We start from the raw sequence: 25072 nt of genomic DNA on the forward strand, positions 1-25072 counted from the left end.
GCCCTGATTTGGGCCATGATAGTAGGAACCATAATAATTAGATTCTCAGGAAGGTGGTTAGCTCTCCATTTTTCTAAAAAATCTTCTGGAGGAGGGGCGCCTGGGTGGCTCAGTCGTTAAGCGTCTGCCTTCGGCTCAGGTCATGATCCCAGGGTCCTGGGATCGAGCCCCGCATCAGGCTCCCTGCTCCGCGGGAAGCCTGCTTCTCTCTCTCCCACTCCCCCTGCTTGTGTTCCCTCTCTCGCTGTGTCTCTGTCTGTCAAATAAATAAATAAAATCTTTAAAAAAAAAAACAAAAAACACCAGACTAAAAAAAAAAAAAAAAATCTTCTGGAGGATTCTTTTGCCTAGTAGAATAGCAAGAATTACTCTTGATTTTTTATTCAGGAATTTTGTAGGGAGGGGGAAAGTAGAAATGATCTTTGTGATGATACACATCTTTATTCTCTATATAAACATGATTTGGATGATATGGCGAGAAGGGTTTATTTTTTCTTTACAGATGAGCATCGGCTTCACAGTGGCAAACTCTGTCTGATTATACTTACGTGTATTGCAGAGGTAGGTGTCACTCGTCTTCTGAGAGTAGCTAATCTCTTACAGAGTGCTATCCTTTTTCTGCCCTTCTCCTGTTCCTGACTTTTAGGATCCTAAAGCTTGGGAAAGAAAATCTTTCCTCTTTGTATTGTCTGTCTCCTCCCACTAGAGTGTAAGCTCTGATAGCAAGTATTTTGTTCCTTCACCAGTGTGTTCTCAATGTTTACCACATAGGAGAGCCTCAGTTAGTATTGACTGGATGAATTAATAATAAATTGTTTTATGTTAACTGCTATAATTTTGAACTGGAAGATGTGAGCTCTTAAGAGTTTTAAATACGAGATTTAAGCCTCTGTAGAAGAAATACTCCTACCCCTTTGAAGCTGCTCATGTTGGGTCTTTTGCATTTAGCAAAATGAAAAAAGGAGCTCAAGTTTCCTGTGGGGGGGGGTGGATAGAAAAGTGAAAGAGGGGAATTGGAAACCGAGTAAAGTTGGGCTGATTGTAGTTTGGTGAAGAGGAAGAGCCCAAGAGTGAACAAAAGAGGTGCTTTATCAGGAGGCTCTTTTGGTTGGATTAATTAGGCCTGAACTCACCCTGAATCTTGGTGGCAACACAGGTGTAAAAAACCACAGGGCCCAAATGGCGTCACTCAGGCAGATCCCTGGTTATGGGCAGAACTTGAGTCAATTTAGAGCTAAATTTTCGCTTCAGCTTCCCCTTTTACTATCCCTTATTTTGATCTTTTCTCTCTCAAGAAAAATAGTAAAGGTGGTCCACATGGAGTAAAGATCTCGCTCATTCTTTCCCTTTTTATGTTCTCTGTGAAAAGATGACCTACTTTTCACCAGGTTATGGGTAGCTGGTTATAGAAGAGCTGCTTATTAGCAGTGGGCCTGGTGTAATTGCTTTTCAAAAATCTTTCTAAGAAAATCTTTAAAGGAGTTGTTTTTCACAAATTGTAACAGTTCCTAGTAATTGGAGTCTGTAGGCATGTCAGATCTTCAGAAAAGGTGTTGGGAAAGGGCCAAAGGATGTTCATTACCGATGAGAGGTTTTTGATTTTCCATCAGTCCTCAGCAAAGCCAGAGATAGATGGGGTCTTGCCTCCTGCCATGCTGCCTGTGTAGCAGTTTTCTCCTGCTGGGCCAAGCCCATTCCCAGCACAGTGCAGACCTCTCTTCTTAATCGTGGATCCTCATGTGGAGTCTGCACATGTATCCTCCCGCCCTGATGAAAACCTTCAAGCTGTCACAAACGGAGCAGACTCCTTGGGCAGATGGGAAGGAAGAGAGAATAGGAAAACAGATTTTTCTCAGCATTTGCCTCAAGTCCTGTGCCTTAATTTTTTATTGTTTGTAATTTGCTGAGAGATTTTTGACCAGTTAGAGACACTGGGAAATTATATCCCATTAAAATCTCATGGCTTAAGTAGGGTTCGACATTAAGACTCTAGTCTTATCCCATTAGCCCTCTTAACGGGTCCTTGAAAGTAGTTCTTTTTCCTTTCTTTTCTTTTCTTTCTTTTTTTTTTTTTAAGATTTTATTTATTTATTTGAGAGAGAGTGAGAGAGAGCAAGCACTACGGAGCAGGGACCCAGATGCGGTGCTCAATCCTGGGACTCCAGGATCATGACCTGAGCCGAAGGCAGATGCTTAACTGACTGAGCCACCCAGGCGCCCCTTGAAAGTAGTTCTTGAAGTCCAAGGATTTGTAGCAAGTGTGATAGATTATAAACTGAGTTTCCTAAGTATAGCTCTCATTCCTTACTTTTTCTCCATATTTCTGTTTTTTTAGGATCAGTATGCAAATGCATTTTTGCATGACGACAATATGAATTTTCGAGTAAACTTACACAGAATGGTAGGTGTGACTTTTGTTTCTTGTTTTTTCTTAGAGGAAATTTTTGGTATGTTGGCAGGATTGGGGAGGATGAGATTGATCCTACTTAGAACAAATGTGGGTGGAATGTTTTACTAAAGGGCTTTTGCTTAACTGCTGTTCAACAGGCCCATGCCTGTTTTTGGGATTTTTTTTTGCGTGTCATGGAGCTCTTACTCAAGAGAGGATGGAAAGATCCACAACCATGTCCACATGGCAGTAATATTAGAATGTTTCAGTAATGTAGATTTCAACAAGGAGTTGGGCCTAAGCCTTTTGTTTTTAAAATGTAGTATGATCTTTGATTAGTTAAGACCAGATGCTGTTTTATTTACCTGAGAGGCAGGGGAAATAGAATATGAAGGTATCAGGGAATTACTTCAAAGTTGGAGGTATGTTCAAAAATATCACATTGAGGTTTATATTTGAAACTTACTTTTGTTTTTTGCAACTGCTACTGTTACTGCCTCTACACAGTTACCTTCTTCTCTTTTTCTTTATTTTATCAAAGAAAAATACCAGTATACCTCTTCTGTTGTTAGTAATGTCACTTGTATAGATAAAATCAAAGTAAAAACAACAGCTTTCCCATTGTAGTACGCTCCAGTGCCCTTTGGGGCTGTTGTCTTGCTGTGAATTGTGTTTCTGTCACAGGCCTGCATTGATAACTAAGAAGCATTTACAAGTCCTCCCTGCCCCACCCCACCCCCATCACTAGAAAAAGAAAGAAAAGGTAGCATCTCTGTAGTAGTGATTTTATTTGCATGAAAAACGTGATGATGAGCCATTGGATATCAATTCAGGTGTTTACTTACTTCATTTCTTTTTTGTGTGAAGCCTATGAGACACAGGAAGAAGGCAGCAGACAAGAACCTTCCCTGCCGTCCCTTAGTATGTGCAGTACTGGGTGAGTCTCATCAAAATTGGCATTTTTCTGAGACAGATTTTCATGATTAAGAGGAGGGATAGATCCTGGTTGCTGTGCTTCTCCTTCAGAGAAGGTACTAGTTATGTTTCTTCTCTGGTCTAAGAAACAGTGTTTATTGCTTAGTTTGGTAAAGCAACTCCAACAAACAGAATGCTCAATTAAAGGGTTCTCTTGTTTAAAGAAAAAGATCTTTCCAGGGAGACAAATGGCTAAGTCTAAGCCTGATACATGATTTAAATTTGTGAAGTATCTTATTCCTGATGAAAATTTCAAATTATTCATTCCCTTCTTCGTCCAAATTGATGTGTTAACTGGCCAGGAGGCTTGAAGTTCACGGATCAGAAATACAAAACTTCCTCTGAGTAAATTAAGCTGAGATGAGGCTGACAGAGCTGACAGTAGGGGGTTGTATCTTATGTGATTATGTCTGCCCAGAATTCTGCATTTTCCTCAGGGGAGTGATCTGAACTCTTAATCCCATTTCATTTGGATATTCAGCCCTGGTTCCTAAAGCTACTTGATTTTAGAAACAGTAATTAAGACTATATAATGAGCCTCTATTGACCCAAAGCCCCACAGACCATTCAGTCAATATCTGTCAAACTGAGCGTGATTGTGAGAAGAGAGAGACTGACATAACTTCAGAGCTTAACATGGAGTGTTACATGGATGTGATCCATAATTTCTTCTCTGCTTGCCTCATCACTTGATTCTCAGAGTATGATTTCCATCTGGCATTTTGCATTAGTGCCATGGTACAAATTATCTGTGCAATGAAATCTCTTATGTACCTGAATTTATTGGTAGGTCAAGGTATCCTTCTGGAAATAGGAGAGTGAGCTAATTTCCTTGTTACTTTACAAGTGGCAGCATGCCTGGGTGGCTCAGTTGGTTAAGCGGCTGCCTTCAGCTCAGGTCATGATCCCGGAGTCCTGGGATCGAGCCCCATGTCGGGCTCCTTGCTTAGCAGGGAGCCTGCTTCTCCCTCTGCCTGCCGCTCCCCCTGCTTGTGCTCTCTCTCTCTCTGATAAATAAATAAAATCTTAAAAAAACAAACAAACAAACAAAACTTTACAAGTGGCAGGTAGTGAAAAGTGTTGCAACAACTACCTTATTTAAAATAAATTTCAGTGCACGTGAATAAAGATGCAGTTAGTGGTTGTCATTCAGCATGAGTGTAAGGTATACTGAGGTTTTTTTCCAACTCAAAGGCATGAAATGCATTTCATTCTGATTGATTTCATTTTTCTCCTTTTCCCCTCAGACCTGATGGTGGAGTTTATTGTAACACACATGATGAAGGAGTTTCCTATGGATCTGTATGTGTAAGTACCATGGTTCACTTAATGTGTGCAAATCTATTTTATAGAATTGAGTGATAGGAAATTTATAGTCAAAAAATTCTGTGTATACTTCAGGAAAAACTCATTTATGCATGGAGAAGTGTCAGGGAGCATTTTATGGCCTGGATTTATACATCTTTCCAGAAGGGGGGAAAAAATGTACAAACCACAGTTTGGATTCTGCACATATCTTCATTATCACTTTAGGCACACTACGTGAAGAACAGGGCTGATGCACTGAAGTAGTGATCATGGGTGGCTGTTGTAATCCAAAGATAGTGGAATACCAGCAAGCCACTTAGTTATCCCTGGGCTTTGGCATCAAAGTAGTTAGCAGTAGTTAGAAGGTAGGGAAAGGCCAGAGAAATACACCTTCTGGTCTGTTGTTGGCCTACATTGTCTAGCAGCCTAGTCCAAACTATTCTGGCTAGGCAAATTATATTTATAGTGGCCTGGCTGGGAGATTCCTGCCTCCTGAGGAAATCAGATTGTTTATCGCAATTCTTTACAACCAACACAACTAGAGGCAACTGAAAATCATCATATTTTAATAAAGTTTAAGTCTTCAGGCTTTCTCTCTCCTTTACTGTTTCTGCATTCTTCTTACCTTTAATGCCCAAGAACAGCTGTGGCACATTAGTGTGATCCCAAATATATATATTATCTTTTTTCCCTAAAAAGCATCTGAATTGAGTCTGACAGCAGAATTGCCACTTCCATTTTTTTCAGCAAGAGAGCAGTTTGGTGAATAGCAATGTCCGTGTGCCTCATTCCAGAGACAGGCCTGGGATCTAGGGAGGTATAAAAGATTTTACTCTGAATAGAGTAGACTTCCAGCTTTTTAGACTGCTTATAGGTCATGTAATATAGTCTTGGTTTCCTAGGTATGAAATAATGATACAAATTTTACTTTTAGTAAGTAAGTAGTTTGCATTTTTCTTTTTTTTTTTTTTTTTTAAGATTTTATTAGAGAGGGAGAGCAAGCACGAGTGGTGGGGAAGGGCAGAGGGAGAGGTACAAGCAGACTCCCTACTGAGCAGGGAGCCCAGTGCAAGGCTCGATCCCAGGACCCTGGCATCATGACCTGCCGAAGGCAGACGCTTAACCGACTGAGCCACCCAGGTGCCCTGCAGTTTGCATTTTTCTGTTTGCATTTTCTTTTGGTGTTCAGAAGTAAGCCTGATTCTTTATTTTAATTCACACACCATGAAAGCTGCTTTTTTTATAACACTGATTAGGTAAGTTTTCATTTTGTTTTAGGTGTATCTCTGAACCTCAGCACCTTAGGAATCAGATTTGTTTTACTACGGACTTTATTTGTAGCTTGGTTATCTTATGTCCTGGTTTTAGGATATGCTGTTTACCTGGTAGTATATTATTATAGTCTCAGTTTTCTCATTTTCCAAGTGAGGAAACTTAGACTCTAGAGGTTGAGTGTTTCGCCCAGGGTTATTCTGTTAGTAAGCACCATTGCCTGGACCTGAACTCAGCTTTTCTTACTGTAAATCCTAGGTTGTTGCCATCCCTGCTTCAGTGTATTAGTTATCTATTGCTGTGTACAAATGACCCCAAACTGAGTGGTTTAAAACAGATATTTGTTATCTCACTGTATCTGTGGTTGAGGAATCCAGAAGCAGTGTAACTGCTAGGGTTTCTACAAGGCTGCAGTCAAAGTGTTAGCTGGGGGGCCCCTGAGGGGCTCAGTCGGTTGAATGTCCGACTCTTGTTTTCTGCTCAGGTCATGATCTCATGGGCTGTGAGATCGAGCCCCGTGTTGGGCTCTGCGCTTAGTGTGGAGTCTGCTTGGGATTCTTTCCCTCTTCCTCTCCCTCTCCCTTCCCCTCGCGTGCACACTCTATCTCTCAAATAAATAAATAAATCTTAAAAAAAAAAAAGTGTTAGCTGGGCCTGTAGGTATCTGAGGCTCTACTGGGGCTGGAGAATTTGCTTCCAAGCTTCACTTACATGGTTGTTGGCAAACCTCAGTTCCTTGCCATGTGGACCTCTTCATAGGGCTGCTCACCACAGCTGGCCTCCTCCAAGTAATTCAAGAGAGAAAGAAGAGAGTGAGAGTCCAGGATGGAAGCCAGAGTGTCTTTTATAACTTAATCTCAAATGACATGCCATTTCTGTTGGTCGTATAGACCAACCCTCATACAGTGTTGGTCTGTGATACATTTACATCCTTATAGAAGGATGTAAATGCCAGAAGGTGGGGACCACTGGGGGCCATCTTGCAGGCTGGCTACCACAGTGGCACACCAGACTCAAGTCTCTCTCACCCCAGAGGCTGTACTCTTAACTACTGCTGTGGTAAGTGACAAAAAGATTTGCACAGGGTGACAAATGCTGACTGGGGCATCAGAGAAGATAACAGAGAAGGTTGCATTTGACCTGAGTCATGAAGAAACAGTGGGAGTTTTCTATGTGGAAGAGTGGGGGAGGGACACACCAAGCAGGGGACCAGCATCTTCAAAGGCTTGGAGGCTTGAAAGTGTGGCAATATTTGGAAAGTAGAAAGTAATTCAGGATGATTAGAGTGTAGGGTACATGGAGGAAGCATAGGAGAGTAGAAAAACGGTTGCGTGAGATTAAGTGGCTGATGGGGAACAGTTGAAGGTGGGATGACATGGTAAGATTGTGCATTCAGCACATAGAGTTACAGGTATGTGGCTCTCTACCCAGAACCTCACATCACAGCCAATGAACCTAGTCTACATAAATATTTTAACTCCCTCCTCCCCCCAGCTTCTACCTTTTTGGGTATTGTCTTGCTTTCTCAGTTGCTTGTTCCACCTGCTCCCTAATTGAATGTCCTGAGGTTAGGGAAGATGGAGAAGATAATGAGGCATCAAACTGACAGAGGCTGGGCAGAAGGTCCCACCCTCAGGCTGAATACACTTTCTTCATTACTACCCGTGGGCATATATCCAGATGTCCCCACCTCCTCCTCCAACCCTCTTCCTGGTTTTTGGCATTTGGAGCATCAAGTCCTTTTTAGGTGAACTTCTCTGCTCCCAGCTGGGCATCAGGCCAGGTTGCTGCTCTCACTTCTCATTATGTACTGCTTTTCAGCAGCATACCGCAGAATGAGAAATTGAAAGCAAAATGAATTTCTACCATTTCAGATAAGTTTATAATCCTCCTGGTGAAATATGAAGAACTAGGGAGTGTGGAAAGACTTAATACTCAAAACCAGAATCTGGGTCAGAAATGAAATAATTTCATATCTGTGTATGAATGCTGTAGGTAAAGTAATAATGGGGAAAGGTGCTTAGACCAAAGAGAGAGAGAAAGAGAGAGAAGGAAAGTCTTGCCTGGAGCAGTAAGAGGTGGGGAAACTTAACCAGTTAATTTCACTCCTCACTGTATTCCTTGATTCTTGCTGCCACCCCCACTGCTGCCACAGGATTAAGGAGTGAGGAGAAATAGTCTCTGAGGAGAGTAAACTTTCCTTTAAGCTACTCTTACTTGGAAAACTTGTGCTCTTTCTCAGTAAGAGATTCCCTCACCTGGGGGTAGGCACTGGAAGAAAGTAGAGACTTTAGTGGAGCCCACAAGAAGACTTCAGGTTAAAGTGGAACTGCCTCATGTTGAAACAGGAAACCACTACATGCATAAAAAACACCCCAAAGAAGCAATAAATGTAGAGTAATTCAGCCAGTCTATATTTTAAGGTTGTAGCAGTTGTTAAAATTTTCATTCTACTTGGTAAATAGTGTAAGTTACTGAGACCACCAGGCTGGTAATGTCACCTGTTGGGGGGCTGCAGAGGTAGGAACAGAGCTTAGGAGCAGTGTCAGGTGAATATTGATGGTCTTTGAACCAGAGGTTGGTGGCAGCAGGCTTGGGAGCATAGGTAGTGTCTCCCTGCTGCCCCACAGCGGCTCGGTGTTGGGATGGCATTATCGATAGGGCCAGCTGCAGGCTGTCCAGATCCAGGCCATGTGAGAAGTGCTGGTGTGCAGAGTGTACTGTGCATGGGTGGTCATATATGGGCAGCATCCAGCCATCTTTGCTGGCTGCAACAAGGCGGTCAGCACCAGGCACCTAATGACGATCAGTTTAGTAGGGAAGTTGATAGAAGAGTTTGTATATTCCTAAGTTAAATCATGGCTTGAACCAGGGCATCTTTTTTTTTTTTTTTAAATTTTATTTATTTGACAGAGACACAGCGAGAGAGGGAACACAAGCAGTGGGAGTGGGAGAGGGAGAAGCAGGCTTCCCACCGAGCAGGGAGCCTGATGCGGGGCTCGATCCCAGGACCCTGGGATCATGACCTGAGCCGAAAGCAGACGCTTAACGACTGAGCCACCCAGGCGCCCCGAACCAGGGCATCTTGTAGCTAGTGACAGCTGCATCAAACAGGAGATCACACCACAGTGTCTAAAAGTCAACAATTGATTTGGAAACTATTACGGTGATTTATGCTTTAATTTATGTGACTTGGTGAGCAGTTTTGATACAGTTTAGTTTATTAAGAGAGTAAAAGAGAATTTAAATTTTTGATATACGTATTGACTTATGTATTAATTTATATTTCTGTATGGTTTGTAAAATATTTTTGATACCACTCCTGAGGATACTGAAGTCTTTTAAGAGAGAAATGTTATAGGGGCGCCTGGCTGGCTCAGTTGGTAGATCTGAGTTGTGAGTTCAAGTCCCACATTGGGTGTGGAGCCTACTTAAATAGAAAAAAAAAAGAGAGAGATCTGTTATGTAGTCCTCTTATAATTCTGATCTGAAAGCCTCCTACAAGACCACTTAGACCTACAAGGAGTGGGAAGAAGAGAGAGATATCTGAATAATGGGACAAGTAGAATGGGAAGGTTAGCAGTGCAAGCCCATTACTGGGAATATTTTGAAAACTTCCAGGACTTTAATTTACAAATTTAGTTCATTTCATTTGGGTCATTATGTTGTTAGGCAGTTTAATTCTTTTTTTTTTTTTTTTTTTTTAAGATTTTATTTATTTATTTGACAGAGAGAGAACACAGCAGGGGGAGCTGCAGGCAGAGGGAGAGGGAGAAGCAGGCTCCCTGCTGAGTGGGGAGCCCGACATGGGGCTCGATCCAGGACCCTGGGATCATGACCTGAGCCGAAGGCAGATGTTTAACCAACTGAGCCACCAGGTGCCCCAGCACTTTAATTCTTCTAGCTAGTGTCTTTGGCTCTCATTCCACAGAGGGAGGATTGTGGTGTTTGTTTTGTTTTGGTTTGGTTTCTTTGCCCTCCTCTTTTCCTCTCTGCTAGGAAGCCTAAGAAGAAATTAGCTACCTCCACTTTCACTTGATTCCTGAGCCGTCAGATTGATTCTCTACAGGTTGCTACCTCCGCTGTCTGCTGAAGTTAGTAGGATCTTAGGTTACTCTTTGTCTCAGAATAAAACCACAGAACCTAAGAGAGTCTCAATCCCAGTTCCAGAAGTATTCTTTACTTGAAGCTGCCATTTAGCTGAACTGCATTTGGGGCAAGTGGGTGGCGAGGAGCCACCTTGTGCTCTGCCCTTTGCCTTACTTACTTTGTCTCCTGTTTTCTCGGCCTCATTCTTTTATGTCAAAACAGTTTCAAGAGGAAAAGCCTCTTTCATTTGCCTGAAACTAGCAGATTACCTGGGTCTACTTTCTAGGAACTTGACAACTTAGTTCTAATAAGACGTAAGTGCTAGATGTTTATTTTACTTAATTTTTTTGGAGAAATCTTGAAAGTTTTTTATTTATTTAAGCAATCTCCACACACAGCGTGGGGCTTGAACTCACAACCCCAGATCAAGAATTGCACGGTCTTCCAGCTGAGCCAGCCAGGCACCCCAAGTGTTTGATGCTTAGTTGGTAAACAGTCAGTATTTATTGAATGAATGAATGAAAATATAGGTCTGACAGTTTCTTCTGAATCTTGGTTTGTGTGATGAGCCTGGATTTTCAGAGGGGTAGAGTCTAAGCCTTGGGCCTCTATTTCTACTTCCCCATTCCCAGTCTACTTTCTGTCTCTATATATTTGTCTATTCTGGACATTTTATATAAGTGAGATCATATACCATGTGACCTTTTGTGACATAATGTTTTCAGGTTTCATCTGTGTTGTGGCATGTATTAGTACTTCACTCCTTTCTATGGCTGATTACTGTTCCATTGTGTGGATGTGTGATGTCATTTTATTTATCCATTCATCGTTGATAGACGTTTGGGTGGTTTATATCTTTGGCTGTTATGACTAATGCTGCTATCAACATTCATGTACAAGTTTTTGTATGGATATATGTTTTTTGTGTGTATATACCTAGTGGTGGAATTGGGGGGGTCATGTGGTAACTTTACGTCTAACATTTTGAGGAGCTGCTAAACTGCTTTCCAAAGTGGTTGTACCATTTTACATTTCCACCAGCAATGTATACGGGCTCCAGTTTTTCTACATCCTCATCACAGCCAAGGATTTTATTTCTACTTGGACTTTCCCACCACTTTGGCAAAAGTAGAAGGGGCATTAACTTGATTTTAGAAATGATGTTGTAAAACTTTGAGTACTTAGATTCTTGGTTTACAGATTAACATCCAAGTTCTCTCCATATTATTCTCTCATGATCTGCCCATTGTGTTTCTGGACTTCCTTTGCCAAGGATTTATAAACAGTATTGCAATGGGATGAGCAGTTTAATGAGTTTTGATAAATGTATACATCCTTGTAACAACTATCCCAGTCAAGGTATAAAACATTTCTCTTCTCTAAAAAGGTTCCTTTGTGCCCCTTTTAGAGGATGGTAAAAAAAACTTTTTTAAAGATTTATTTCAGGGCACCTGGGTGGCTCAGTCGTTAAGCGTCTGCCTTTGGCTCAGGTCATGATCCAGGGTCCTGGGATCGAGCCCCGCATCGGGCTCCCTGCTCTGCGGGAAGCCTGCTTCTCCCTCTCCTGCTCTCCCTGCTTGTGTTCCCTCTTTTGCTGTGTCTCTCTGTGTAAAATAAATAAATAAAATCTTAAAAAAAAAAAAAAAAAAAGATTTATTTCAGGGAGAGAGAGAGAGTGCATGCACAAGTGGGAGGGGCAGGGAAAGGGAGGGAGAATCTCAAGCAGACTCCATGCTGAGTGCCGGGCCTGACACAGGGCTCAATCTCATGACCCCAAGAACATGACCCAAGCTGAAACTAAGTCAGACGTTTAACTGACTGTGCCACCCAGGTACCTTGAGGATTTTAAAATTTTTTAAAAATGAATTTGTTTTGGGATGCCTGGGTGGCTCAGTCAGTTAAGCGTCTGCCTTCAGCTCAGGTCATGATCCCAGAGTCCTGGGATCGAGTCCCGCATCGGGCTCCTTGCTCAGCCGGAAGCCTGCTTCTTCCTCTCCCTCTGCCTGCCGCTCCCCCCTGCTTGTGCTCTCTCTCTCTGACAAATAAATAAATAAAAATCTTTAAAAAAAAATAAAAATGAATTTGTTTTAAATGGTGGATTGCTTAGCTATAAAAATAGAGTTGTAGAAAATTTGGAGAAAACATTAAAAGAGAAAGAATAGAATTCACCTATAATCGTACCATCCAAATTAACATCAAAATTAAATCTTTTTTTAATACTTGAATATGGTTGTGACCATTATCATACATTTAAACGTATATAATTTTGCATGCTGTTGTTTCACTTTCCATTGTAACATAAATATCTTCTTGTGTTGTGAAAAATTCTTCATGGTATGCTTTTTAAGAGCTTCTTGGGGCCCTGCCTGGGTGGCTCATTTGGTCAAGCGTCCAACATTTGGTTTTGGCTCAGGTCATGATCTCAGGGTCCTGTTGGGCTCCCTGCTCAGCGGGGAGTCTGCTTCCCTCTCTCTCCTTCTGCCCGCCCCCGCTTGTGCACTCCCTGCCTCTCTCTCTCTAAAATAAATAAATAAGCCTTTAAAAGAAAAAGAGCTTTATGGGGTTTCATTATATATCTATGTTTTAGTTTGCTTGGGCTGCGATAACAAAAAAAACACAGATTGGGTGGCTTAACAATGGAAATTTATTTTCTCATAGTTCTGTAGGCCAGAAGTCCAAAATCAAGGTGCCAGCACCTTTGGTTTCCCCAGAGGCCTCTCTCCATGGTTTACAGATGGCCACCTTCTCGCAGTATCCTCACAGGGCCTTTTCTCTCTGTGTGGGAGCAAGCATCCTTGGTTGTCTCTTCCTTTCTTATGAGGAAGCCAGTCCTATCAGATTAGGGCTCTACCTTTTTGACCTCATTTAACTTTAATGACTTTTTTTTTTTTTTAAGATTTTTATTTATTTGTTTGACAGAGAGAGCAAGAGAGCACAAGCTGGGGGAACAGTAGGAGGGTGAGGGAGAAGCAGGCTCCCTGCCAAGCAGGGAGCCCGATGCGGGGCTCGATCCCAAGACCCTGGGATCACGACCTGAACCGAAGGCAGACGCTTAACCATCTGAGCCACCCAGGCACCCCAAATGACTTTTTTTTTTTTACTTTTTAATTTAATCTCTACACCCTGTGTGAGACTTGAACTCATGACCCCAAGATCAAGAGTTGCACGCTCCTCTGACTGAGCCAGCCAGGCGCCCCTTTAATGACTTTCTTAAAGGCCTTATATCTAAATACAGTCACATTAGTTAGGGTTAGGGTTTCAACATATGAATTTTGAAGGAACATAATTTAGTACATAACATACAGTAGTCTCCCCTTATCAGTCATTTCATTTTCCGTGGTTTGGAAGCAGATGATCTGCATACCATGGGTCAGTAGTAGCCTAACGCTAGGTCACAGTGCCTATATCATTCAGCTTACTTCATCTCACCACATAGACATTTTATCATCTCACATTACCATAAGAAGGCTGAGTACAATACAATAAGATACTTAGAGAGAGAAACCACATTCACATAACTTTTATTGCAGTATATTGTTATAATTGCTGTATTAGTTATTGTTAATCTCTTACTGTGTATAAATTAAACTTTATCATAGGTATGTATGTATAGGAGAAAAACAGACATAGAGGGTTTGATACTGTTGACAGTTTTAGGTATCCACTGGGTGTATTGGAATGTATCCCCCGCAGATAAGGGAGAACTGCTGTATGTGTAATGATTTACTTGCTATTCTCTCAGCACTGGATGTTATTTCCACAGTTGTTTCTGGTTTTATTATTATTATTATTATTATTTTTTAAAGATTTTATTTATTTGTTTGACAGAGAGATACACAGTGAGAGAGGGAACACAAGCAGGGGGAGTGGGAGAGGGAGAAGCAGGCTTCCTGCTGAGCAGGGAGCCGATGCGGAACTCGATCCCAGGACCCTGAGATCATGACCTGAGCCAAAGGCAGACACTCAACGACTGAGCCACTCAGGCTCCCCTCCAGTTTTCTTTTATTACAAATAAGATTATGATGGGATTAACATAACAATAAAAAAATTAAAAAAAAACAAATAAGATTATGACGAACATCTTTTTGTTTAAAGCATTTTAGTTTTTGCATTCTGGGTAAAGCTGAATTCTCTGGAGTGGTGTTTGTGGGTCAAAGGGGATAAACGTTATTAAGGCTATTGATAGAGATTGCCAAATTGCCTCCTAAAAGGGCCGTGTACCAATAATACTTTCCTTGATAACGTATAAGTGGCTGTTTCGCTCTACCTTTATCAACATTAAAATCTGTATTAATTTGATACATAAAAACAATATTGTTTTAATATGCCTATTTAAAGTGAAGTTGAACATTGTAGAAAAGTGTTAACTTTCCATATTTTCCCCCTTTGGGGGGGTGGGGGATTTGTTGACTATTTACTTTGCTCATGTTTCTTATTAGGGATGTTATTTTTTTTAATTTTTTATTTTATTTTATTTTTTTTTTAAAGATTTTATTTATTTATTTGACAGAGAGAGACACGGCGAGAGAAGGAACACAAGCAGGGGGAGTGGGAAAGGGAGAAGCAGGCTTCCCACAGAGCAGGGAGCCCGATGCGGGGCTCGATCCCAGGACCCTAGGACCATGACCTGAGCCAAAGGCAGACGCTTAACGGCTGAGCCACCCAGGCGCCCTGGGATGTTATTTTTTTTGAAGATTTTATTTATTTATTTGACAGAGAGAGACAGCGAGAGCAGGAACACAAGCAGGGGGAGTGGGAGAGGGAGAAGCAGGCCTCCCGCCGAGCAGGGAGCCAAATGTGGGGCTCGATCTCAGGACCCTGGGATCACGACCCGAGCCGAAGGCAGACACTTAACGACTAAGCCACCCAGGCGCCCCGGGATGCTATTTTTTCTTATCAATTTGTATAAACATATACATTAAGCATAGTAATGGTTTTGTGTCTTTTGCTACAAATGTAATTTCCCATATGATTTGGCTTTAATGTAATCACTTTTTCAAAAATCACACAAAATACTCATTTTTAGGAAGTAAATTTCATCTGTATTCTACTTTGTACTATCCTCCATGGCTTTTTATGCTTTCAAATCCCTTTCCCAATCAGAGATGAAAAAATATTTTTTATTAGGTTTATAATGTTTAAAGTCTTTCATCTCAACCTATTAACTGCTTATTTAGAAATACTCTCCCAAACATATTTGTTATTGTGATGTGAGTAATGTTGAATATTCCAATGATCTAGAATTGTACCACCCAGTAGAAGTTTTTGTGATGATAGGAAAGTTCTATATGTTGTGCTGTCCTATTATGGTAGCCACTAACCACATGTGGTAGTTGAGCATTTGGTATGTGGCTAGTGCAACTGAAGAGTGAATTTTTAATTTAACTTTTTTTTTTTTAAGATTTTATTCATTTATTTGAGAGAGAGGGAGTGTGAGAGAGAGAGAACACGCAAACAGGCCAAGGGGAGGAGTAGAGGGAGAAGCAGACTCCCCACCGAGCAGGGAGCCCGATGTGGGACTTGATCCCAGGACTCTGGGATCATGACCTGAGCTGAAGGCAGATGCTTAACTGACTGAGCCACCGAGGCACCCTAATTTAACTTTAAAAAAAAATTTTTTTTTAAATATTTTTTTAAAGATTTTATTTGACAGAGACAGAGTGAGAGAGGGAACACAAACAGAGGGAGTAGGAGAGGGAGAAGCAGGCTTCCCGCTGAGCAGGGAGCCCAGTGCGGGGCTCGATCCCAGGACCCTGGGATCATGACCTGAGCCAAAGGCAGACGCTTAACGACTGAGCCACCCAGGTGCCCCAACTTTTAATGTAAATAAAATTTAAGTTAATTATGAATTAAACCAAAATTTACTTTAAAAATTAATTTAAATTAAAAACAAATTTAAATAGATCTGAAGAGGGGCACGTAGGTGGCTCAGTTGGTTAAGCGTCCGAATCTTGATTTTGGCTTAGGTCATGATCTCAGGGTTTTGAGATTGCGCCCTGCGTAGTGTTTCTCACTCAGTGCAGCATGTACTTGTCCCTCTCCCTCTGCTCCTCCCCTGCCCTCCCCCCAACTCTCTCTCAAATAAAATCTTTAAAAAAAAAAAAAAAGATCTGAAGACTTAAGGTCTTTAATTTTGTATTTTGATATCCTATGTTTGTAACATTGAATGGAGTACTCTTAATTCTGGTCCACTGATGTATGCTTTCCTCTGAGGAAAGATACTCAAGGGTATAGTATCTGTAATACCTAATCAACTGCTGACCTGTATGCGATTATAGCCCTCTTTTCCTAGTGATAAAGGGAATTAGCACAAGCATTGTGTGTGTGTGTGTGTGTGTGTGTGTGTGTGTGTAGGGGCAATTTATGCATCAGAAAGTTGAAGTTTCTTTCTTTTACATGTGTACAAATTCATCTCCAGCATGTTTAGTGACCTTAGCAAAGCTGCCTTGCTAAAGAAAAGGGTATCTGTGGTGAGTTGCATCATACTTTTAGGCTTATCCCTGTTTTTCTCTGTTACAGACGCTGCATTCAGGTAGTACATAAACTACTTTGCTACCAGAAGAAGTGTAGAGTACGCCTGCATTACACCTGGCGGGAACTCTGGTCAGGTAACTTTCTCTTTTGAATTCATCTTCTTTTCCTAGATCTTTTATGAGCCCCTAGGCCTAGGCACAGATGAATTTTTTTTTAAAGTTTTTAGTGTGTTTAGGATGCTTCTATTTTCATTTACACTTTTTGTCATTTCAGCCTTGTTCTTATCCAGACGTAGGCATGGCACATATCTATTCCATACTTCCTCTCAAATTTCTTCTCCCTGTATGTTTTTGTCAGCTGGTAGAAAACAATTGAATATATCTTGAGCTCTAATGATTCTTGCTTTGAATAAGAGTGAGGTAGGAGGAATCAGTACAAACTTGGATTCTCCCTCAGTTCCATGTGGTAGCAGCATATGGACTATAGGGAGGCTTCTGTGTGTTTCCTCAAGATGAGTAATCTCTGGAGGAATGTCATAGGGAGAGGGGGTGGGGAGGGGGTGGGGAGATGGGGGGGAATCCTGTTCTTTGTGTTACATCTGGCATTATTGCTGTTTACAGACAGTGTCACTTGTACCACTCCCCCTGTGCCAGAGACAAAACCAGCAAATTACAGTGTTTACTTTTGTCTTTGTGTCCATTCGGTAGCCCAGTAAAGTCACAGCTACCCCTGCAGGCGGGAAGTGGTTCTTCTTTAAGGGTACAATTAATGCTGGCTTGCCACCCCTTTCTTTGTGTAACTAAATTGGAGGTTTCAGGAAAGCCAGGAGACATGCTCCCTGAGGCATTTGCTTGCTGATAGGTCCTGTGGCTTTGGTGACCTGATGGTACAATAAAGTCTTTTTCGGATGATTATAGTGATGAATGGTTGCCCCGCCCGTGGAAGAGCTTCTGTGTATTCTCAGCACAGGAGGGTGTGTTAGTGTCAGAGGCTTCGTAGGAAACAGGCCACTAACCCCACCCCCTTCCATGGAATTCATCTCACTTGTTGTGACACATGGTTTCCTCCCAACCCAATTTGGCTTTCTAAATTTAGTCCTCTATAATGGGAAGTAGAGATCTTTAATTAATGGATTAGCAAGTTCTTTGCAGTTACTGCCTCTGGTGGTGAAGGGTGGAACAGTAGAGCAACACTAAGTGGTAATAGTGGCACTTTGGTATTTTAGGAGAAGAGTGTGATTGTGTGAGAGTTTGAGACTGAGGGGATGTCAGAAGATCTACAGAGATCAGAAGAGATTGAAATGACTAAAGTTAGTAGAATTTCCTAGGTAGGACCAATTCTTATTAATATACAGGACTATTGTGGTTGTCTATGAATAGTTATATGATTGTTAGGTTCTAAAAATTTAGGATTAAAGAGAAAACACAAAAATGATACAAATCTGTGGATGGGGGTGCCTGGGTGGCTCAGTCGTTAAGCATCTGCCTTCGGCTCAGGTCATGATCCCAGGGTCCTGGGATTGAGCCCCACATTAGGCTCTCTGCTCTGCGGGAAGCCTGCATCTCCCTCTCCCACTCCCCCTGCTTGTGTTCCCTCTATCACTGTGTCAAATGTGTCACTCTGTCAAATGAATAAATCTTAAAAAAAAAAAACAACAAATCTGTGGATGTTCATTAATAGTTGTAGGACTTGATAACAAGTACAAATGGTTTATGTCTATAACTGGGATGAATTTACCCATTGTAGTACTAACGAGTTGGTGGTAATAGTTGTTTCTGCCTGCTTTTGATTCTCTTCTGGTTTGATTTTTTCTTGTATTCTATTTTCTTTCCTTTCTATCCTAGCCATCCTGTCTCTGGTCCCTGGGATCTGTCTGGCTTTTCTCCCATCCTCATCACCTGTGGTCATCTTCCTCGTTGTTCTGTTGCGTTGCCTTTTACCATTTACCCTGGTCTGTCTCCCTGGGGCCCAGGGCTTTCCATTACTCTCCTTCCTCCACTTTGTATCCTGTCCTTTGTGCTACTGTTGTCATATATCCTACTGGTACATATGCTAAGATCCCAAAATACATTGCCATCATTTTTGTTTAAAGAGTCAGTTATCTTTTAAAGAGGTTAAGAATGTCTTCTGTATTTATTTTTTCTTGATCTTAGCACTTCCCCATTCTGGCTAGGAAATTGTGAGGCAGGAGACCATTTTTATCCTATGTTGGTCAGTTGACTTTGTCTTTGAGTACTTTCTGTCATGTGCAGCTCTGTTTGTAATTATGTGCTGTTTCAGGACTGATTGACTGGCATCCTAAGCCTTGATAGGTAGAGAGGAGATGTATATGAGGATTCTTAGTGATGCTGGGATGACTTTTTGTTCCTGAGGCATAGGCATTTGTACTAGAGTTCTCTGCCAAGTGAGGTTAGGTCCTTTTCCTATATAGACTGGGTGAGTCTCCTGGAACCCTGGCTCCCTGTATTCATACACAGTGAGATGCTGAGCAGCAGGTGTTAAGGAAAGTTGCAAAATACTATACTACATCTGATGTATCAGAGCCCATAATAACGTATAATATTGCAATCAGTGAATATAAATGTGGTTATGGTGGATCCACCCACTCCTTGGCTGGCAGTATCCCTCATATGTTGGTATGCCCATGTTTTTACTCTTTCTTTGCCTTCTAGACTTAAGGATTTGCTGGAGGTGTATGAACCTTACCATGGTAAATATGCTTATATGTATAGATGCCCATACTATGCTGAGAACTTTAATTGAATTTTATTTATAAATAAAACTGGGAAGGCATGTGTTGTTAGATTGGACACACAGAAGCCGTTGGGTGTCTAGGAAGCAGTTGGCTAGGACCCAAATGCCTTTTGTTGTTTGGAATGTGGGTGTGTAGTATCACTGCACTTCGAATGGTGATTTTTATTCCTGTGCTGTTTGACTGCAGTCACTCTTTGTTATTGGGGAGGTAACCAGAGGTCTCCCTACAAATTCCCATATGGAAATCCTAGGTGTGCTCTTGTGGTTGAGGATGAGGCAGCTGTATTAGTTGGGGGTTTAATCCTGCCTGCTCTGTTGGTTTTACAGATACAAGCCCTGACCTTCTCCCTGCTGCCACTGTCTATTTATATGGTGCCTGTCACCATAGTATCTGAGTATTTGGGGAAATATATTTAGGCTAACTTCAACTAAAATAGGGAAAGGAAGAAGGCCTGCCTCTCTCATTGCCCTCTTTTTAGCAATCACTATTTTTCACCAAGTTATGGAAAATTCAAAAGCTCTTCTCTGACCTCTAGGCTACGCAGATCTCCTGTTTTGGTTAAAAGATTAGGTCTTACAACTGTCCTCTATAGAGATAGAAAACTGGGTTTTAGGATAAGATCCTAGGAAATCGGTCTTTACATTTGGGAATATAATGAAAGATACAATCTTTGTGTTCAGAAAAATGTCCATTTGCATATACATATTTTGCATATAATTTCAGAGAGTTCATGGACCCTCTGAAGCCATCCATGATCCTGTGTTAAGAATCCCTGTCTTGGGGCGCCTGGGTGGCTCAGTCGTTGAGCGTCTGCCTTCGGCTCAGGTCATGATCCCAGGGTCCTGGGATCGAGCCCCGCATCGGGCTCCCTGCTCCGCGGGAAGCCTGCTTCTCCCTCTCCCACTCCCCCTGCTTGTGTTCCCTCTCTCGCTGTCTCTCTCTTTGTCAAATATGTAAAATAAAATCTTAAAAAAAAAAAAAAAAGAATCCCTGTCTTAATTTTAGGTTCCATGGCCTCCCAATTATTTCTGTTTTCACAGAACATCTTACTATCTGTGTTAATATTTTTTCTTTATTTATTGATCATACTGTATTTCTCCTGGGAATTTTAGCTTCACAATCTTCTCTCTGAACTTCTTTGGGATAAGGAGCACGTTGGTCACTATATTTTATTTCCTGTGTCTTCCTATGGCACTTGGGGTTTCTATTTTAGCATATTGCACTGTTTTGCTATGTGTGCATAAGTCTGCATAATGATTTATTTAAATATCTTTCTTTCCTCTTAAAAAAGTTTTTGTAGGGCAGGGCCTTTGTTTTTATCATTGCTCTATCTTCAGCACATACTTGGCTTATAACAGGGGCTCGGAAAACATTTGAATGAATAAATGGATAGCTGGACATGTGAATTTCTATTATTGATGAATCAACATTCTCTTAAAGCAGTACAGTGCTGGGGCGCCTGGGTGGCTCAGTTGGTCAAGCGACTGCCTTCGGCTCAGGTCATGATCCTGGAGTCCCTGGATTGAGTCCCGCATCGGGCTCCCTGCTCAGCAGGGAGTCTGCTTCTCCCTCTGACCCTCCCCCCTCTCATGCTCTCTCTCTCTATCTCATTCTCTCTCTCAAATAAATAAATAAAATATTAAAAAAAAAAAAGCAGTACAGTGCTGTGTTTGGGCCTCAAAACAATAACAACAATGATTAACAACAACAATAATGATAGAACCCAGGAGGATGTTTGTTGTCATGTTTCTGTTGAGCTGACTTTATCACTTTTTTATTTGAATTGTTTTTTTTTTTCTTAAGATTTTATTTATTTATTTGAGAGATTATGACCCCAGGCGCAGGCAGACACTTAACCGGCTGAGCCCCCCAGGCGCCCCTATTTGAACTATTGATGTGAAAGGGAGTGGCGGGTGATTTCTCTTTCCTTTGTCTGTTTCGTCCTTACCTACAGATACATGGATTGCTTTTAACTAAGTAAAAATGGAAACTTTGATGGTTTCCAAGCCATTAACCAAAGAATGAGCAGAATGTTTAGAGAGAAGCATGTAGTTGTTAGAGAGGAAAAGACCTGAACAGAGCTTCATGGAGTCAGCTTATTTTACTTCCACTGCAGGCAGAAGGGGCACTGGGGAGGCAGCCTGCATTTAAATAGTGTAGCTTTCCACAGTCTGAAAACATGGGTCGATTTAAAGGCAGATTTATACTGACATTTTATATTCGACATTTATCTATGGATCACCGTCCTTCTTACCCTTTCACTTTGCCACATCCCTGGGTGATAAGTCATTATTTTTATCACCATTTGTTGGGGAAGGGAGTGGAGGTATAGGAGGGTAAGTGCCTTGCTAAGGATCATGGAACCAGATACTAAACAGAGTCATGATTAGAACTTAGAGTTCCTGACTCCTATGCTCAGACGCAGATCACTAGGCAACATTTGCCTCCCTGCAGGAAGAAAGGCCCCCAAAGCCCCCAAAACAATCTGTTCAGCTTCACTGTGCTAAATAGCATCCAAAGCATTCACAGCTTTGTGAAAAAGAGAAATCGTACATGGCCTGACCTTTTAGATACCTACTGGGACAAATGGAAAACCCAGAGAGTCTCACAGCTTTGTGGATCCAGCTGGCTTTCTCATCACTAGCAGAAGCCTGTGACTTCATGGTTAGGTATACCTTGAGACTGGGAGTTTAGAGGCTTTCGTTGGAAGCTTGTTATATTGTAGTGTTGTCACACAGGACTGAAAATTTTCAAGGGAAAGACTGACCCGAGCCATAGATTGACCTGTGTGTTCTTTTTTTTTTTTAAAAGATTTTATTTATTTATTTATTTGATAGAGCGAGAGAGGGAACACAAGCAGGGGGAGTAGGAGAGGGAGAAGCAGGCTTCCCGTGGAGCAGGGAGCCCGATGTGGGGCTCAATCCCAGGACTCTGGGATCATGACCTGAGCCGAAGGTAGACGCTTAACCGACTGAGCCACCCAGGCGCCCCTGACCTGTGTGTTCTTGTATAAGTATAGCTTTGACAGCTTGGTGGTCAAGCTGTCCTGATTTAGGGACTATTCTTTGAACTTCTAATTGTGAGCTTTTTTTGTTGTTGTTGTTTAGTTTCATTTTTAAACTTTCAATTTTGATATAATTATAGACTCACAGGAAGTTGCAAAAATAGTATAGCAAGTTCTCGCACCCTTCACCCAGCTTCCTCCAGTGGTGACATCTTATATAACTCTACAATATTGCTTCTTTTAGTTTTGAAGAAGGTATAGGGAGGAGAGAAGGACACAGCAGTAAACAGCTAGAGTAGATGGGGAGAGGAATTTTGGCAGCTGCTGTTGCTATTTTGTTTTTAAAATTGCTTTTTAAATTGTTCTTCCTCTTTCCCCCAAATTTTCTCTGATGTAGGGGAATATGTTACAAGATGTATTCTAGGCTTGATGTGCCTAATTAAGACTGCTCTAGCTTCCATGTGCAAAAAGATGGAGGCTTCTTTCTTCTGTGGATAATCAGTTTCTCTCAGAATGTTTTAATACAGGGTCATTAGAAGGCATTTTTCTGTTTCCATAATTTTGTTATGAAAGATTCTATACAGCAGTGTAGAAAGCCCTAGGACTGAAAAAGAATGCCAGAAGACTCTTTTTTCCTTCAAATCACCACATTTGGCTAAGTCTAAAATTTATACTATTTTGACTCTTTCTTTCATCCCCTCAGAAACTTGGCAGAAGCAAAAGATAGGAATTTCTAACAGGTTTAGCCTGTTAGAGGGAGAAAAAGATTCCCACCAAAAAGCCCCTGAAAAGAGTGAGAAATCTCTGTTCTTTTCTCTGCACATGAAGTCACTTCCGATCCAGAGAAATGTCAACTCTCATAGGCCCATTAGCATCTTGTCAACTAAAAGAGACAGAGGAAGGAGTAGCTGTGCTTTTGTTGCTCTGCCGGTACTAGTTCTAAAGGAACAGATTTGGTTTCATGAGGTGTCATTTTTCCCTGGATCTCCAGTGAGCAGGACAGGTCTTTTTATTGTTTTTCTCACATTTTGGCAGGAAGTAAAGTTCTTGATTCTACATCACATGCCTCCACTGAGACGTGGTCTCACTGACTATTAGATTTCTTAAAGGGTGACAATTTTGGCTCTCTCTTACCTGGGCAGTGTTGGAAAAAATAAGTAGGTGGTATAGGACCCTGGAAGGCACTGACTTCTGCGCGCGGTTAGAGGCAGCCGCGCAGGAATGAGGTGTCCGGGATCCTGCATTTCCCAGAGTCTGAGTTCCATGTGAGAACTTTCACATAAGGGCTCATTTTCATGATAAAGAAGAGGGTGGGTGGTAACTGTGAGAATTGCAGTGTCCCCAGGTAAACAGGAAATTGGAGATAGTTGAGAACCTTATTTTCCCTTTTAAGCAGATATACTTCAACAGCAAGGAAAATGTAACACAGAACCTAACTTCCATTTGAAGAAAGAGTTTGTTCTTTTTTCCAATTCATCTAGAGGGGTGTGGAGCCTTCAGGCAATGCAGCCTGTTGATGTACTGACTTCTTTTTTTTTTTTTTGTGGTAAAATACATGTAATATTTACCATCTTAACTGTTTTTAAGTGTATAGTTCACTGGTATTAAATATTTATCACATTGTTGTGCACCCATCACCACCATCTCTGCCCATAACTCTCTTCATCTTGTAAAACAAAAACTCTTCACCTACTAAACGAGAACTCCCCATTCCTCCCTTTGCCAGCCTCTGGCAAGCCATGTTCCACTTTCTGTCTTTATGATTTTGACTACACTAAGCACCCCAAATGAGTGAAATCATATAGTATTTGTCTTTTTACGGCTGGCTTATTTCACTTAATATAATGTTCTCAGGTTCAAGAAATCAGATTCTCTCTTACTCAGAGTTTGCTTTTTTTCTTTTTTGTTAATATTTTTGTTTTATTTTATTTTTTTGTTATAGGCTGTCTCTGCCCATGTTCAGCCTGAGTGTAAACTTAGTGTCTGTCTTCTTTGCTCTCTTCTGAGCCTTTTCTTGGGCATGTGCAATCACTTTCTAATTTTCCCTGTATATGCAATTGATTTTTGTTTTTTTTAAAGGAGCCGCAACATGGGGCTTGAACTCATGACCCTGAGATCAAGACCTGAGCTGAGATCAAGAGTTGGATACTTAACTGACTGAGACACCCAAGCGCTCCTATGCAATTGTTTTTGAATGTTCTAGTCTTAAATGTCTGCCTCCCAAAGGGAGAAAGACAAAAAATGAAGGTGGATAAAAGAGGGCACTTGGCCCTTTATTTTTTAAAGATTTTATTGATTTATTTGAGAGAGAGCATGAGCACAAGAGGGGGGAGAGAGAAGCAGACTCCCCACTGAGCAGGGAGCCTGCTGTGGGCTTGATCCCAAGACCCTGAGATCATGACCTGGAGGTTTAACCAGCTGAGCCACCCAGGTGCCCCATACCTGGTCCTTTAAATCTCGTGGATGTAACTTACCTGGATGGGGATGGGTTTGCCTCAGTGAGAGGAGGTGCAGCAACAATGGTGGCTTGCTTCTTTGTCTGCATCTCTGTAATCAGAAGCAGGAACCAGCTATCCAAGCACAGATCCCCAGTATTTGGGGGACAGGCTCCTTTTTGCCCACCTTACCTCCTATGAGCTGTGTGCATGCTGCTTGCCACATGGTTGGGGGGGGTGGGGTGGGGGATGCCTAGCTGCTACTGTGCTAAGAGCTGAAATTGACTGAAATTAACCAAAATTTACCATCCAAGTCTTCCCCTGGAAGTTGAAAACCTTTACCAGACTTCAGAGTTACAAAATAGTTAATA

At 41.5% G+C, this 25072-nt stretch overlaps 1 protein-coding gene across 4 annotated transcripts in view; it reads left to right on the forward strand.

The window, feature by feature from the left end:
• The window catches only part of ARMH3 (armadillo like helical domain containing 3), a 178824-nt gene that overhangs the window by 43209 nt on the left and 110543 nt on the right, over positions 1-25072 (forward strand). For all 4 annotated transcript variants that reach the window (XM_036086236.2, XM_036086254.2, XM_078077198.1 and 1 more), the window contains exons 16-20: positions 503-561; positions 2336-2401; positions 3257-3326; positions 4612-4672; positions 16553-16641. In XM_036086236.2, coding sequence (XP_035942129.1) covers positions 503-561; positions 2336-2401; positions 3257-3326; positions 4612-4672; positions 16553-16641 — 345 coding nt within the window. The remainder of the gene's footprint in view (positions 1-502; positions 562-2335; positions 2402-3256; positions 3327-4611; positions 4673-16552; positions 16642-25072) is intronic.

The sequence above is a fragment of the Halichoerus grypus genome, chromosome 7 (genome assembly GCF_964656455.1).
Source record: "Halichoerus grypus chromosome 7, mHalGry1.hap1.1, whole genome shotgun sequence".
NCBI classification, from domain to species: domain Eukaryota; kingdom Metazoa; phylum Chordata; class Mammalia; order Carnivora; family Phocidae; genus Halichoerus; species Halichoerus grypus.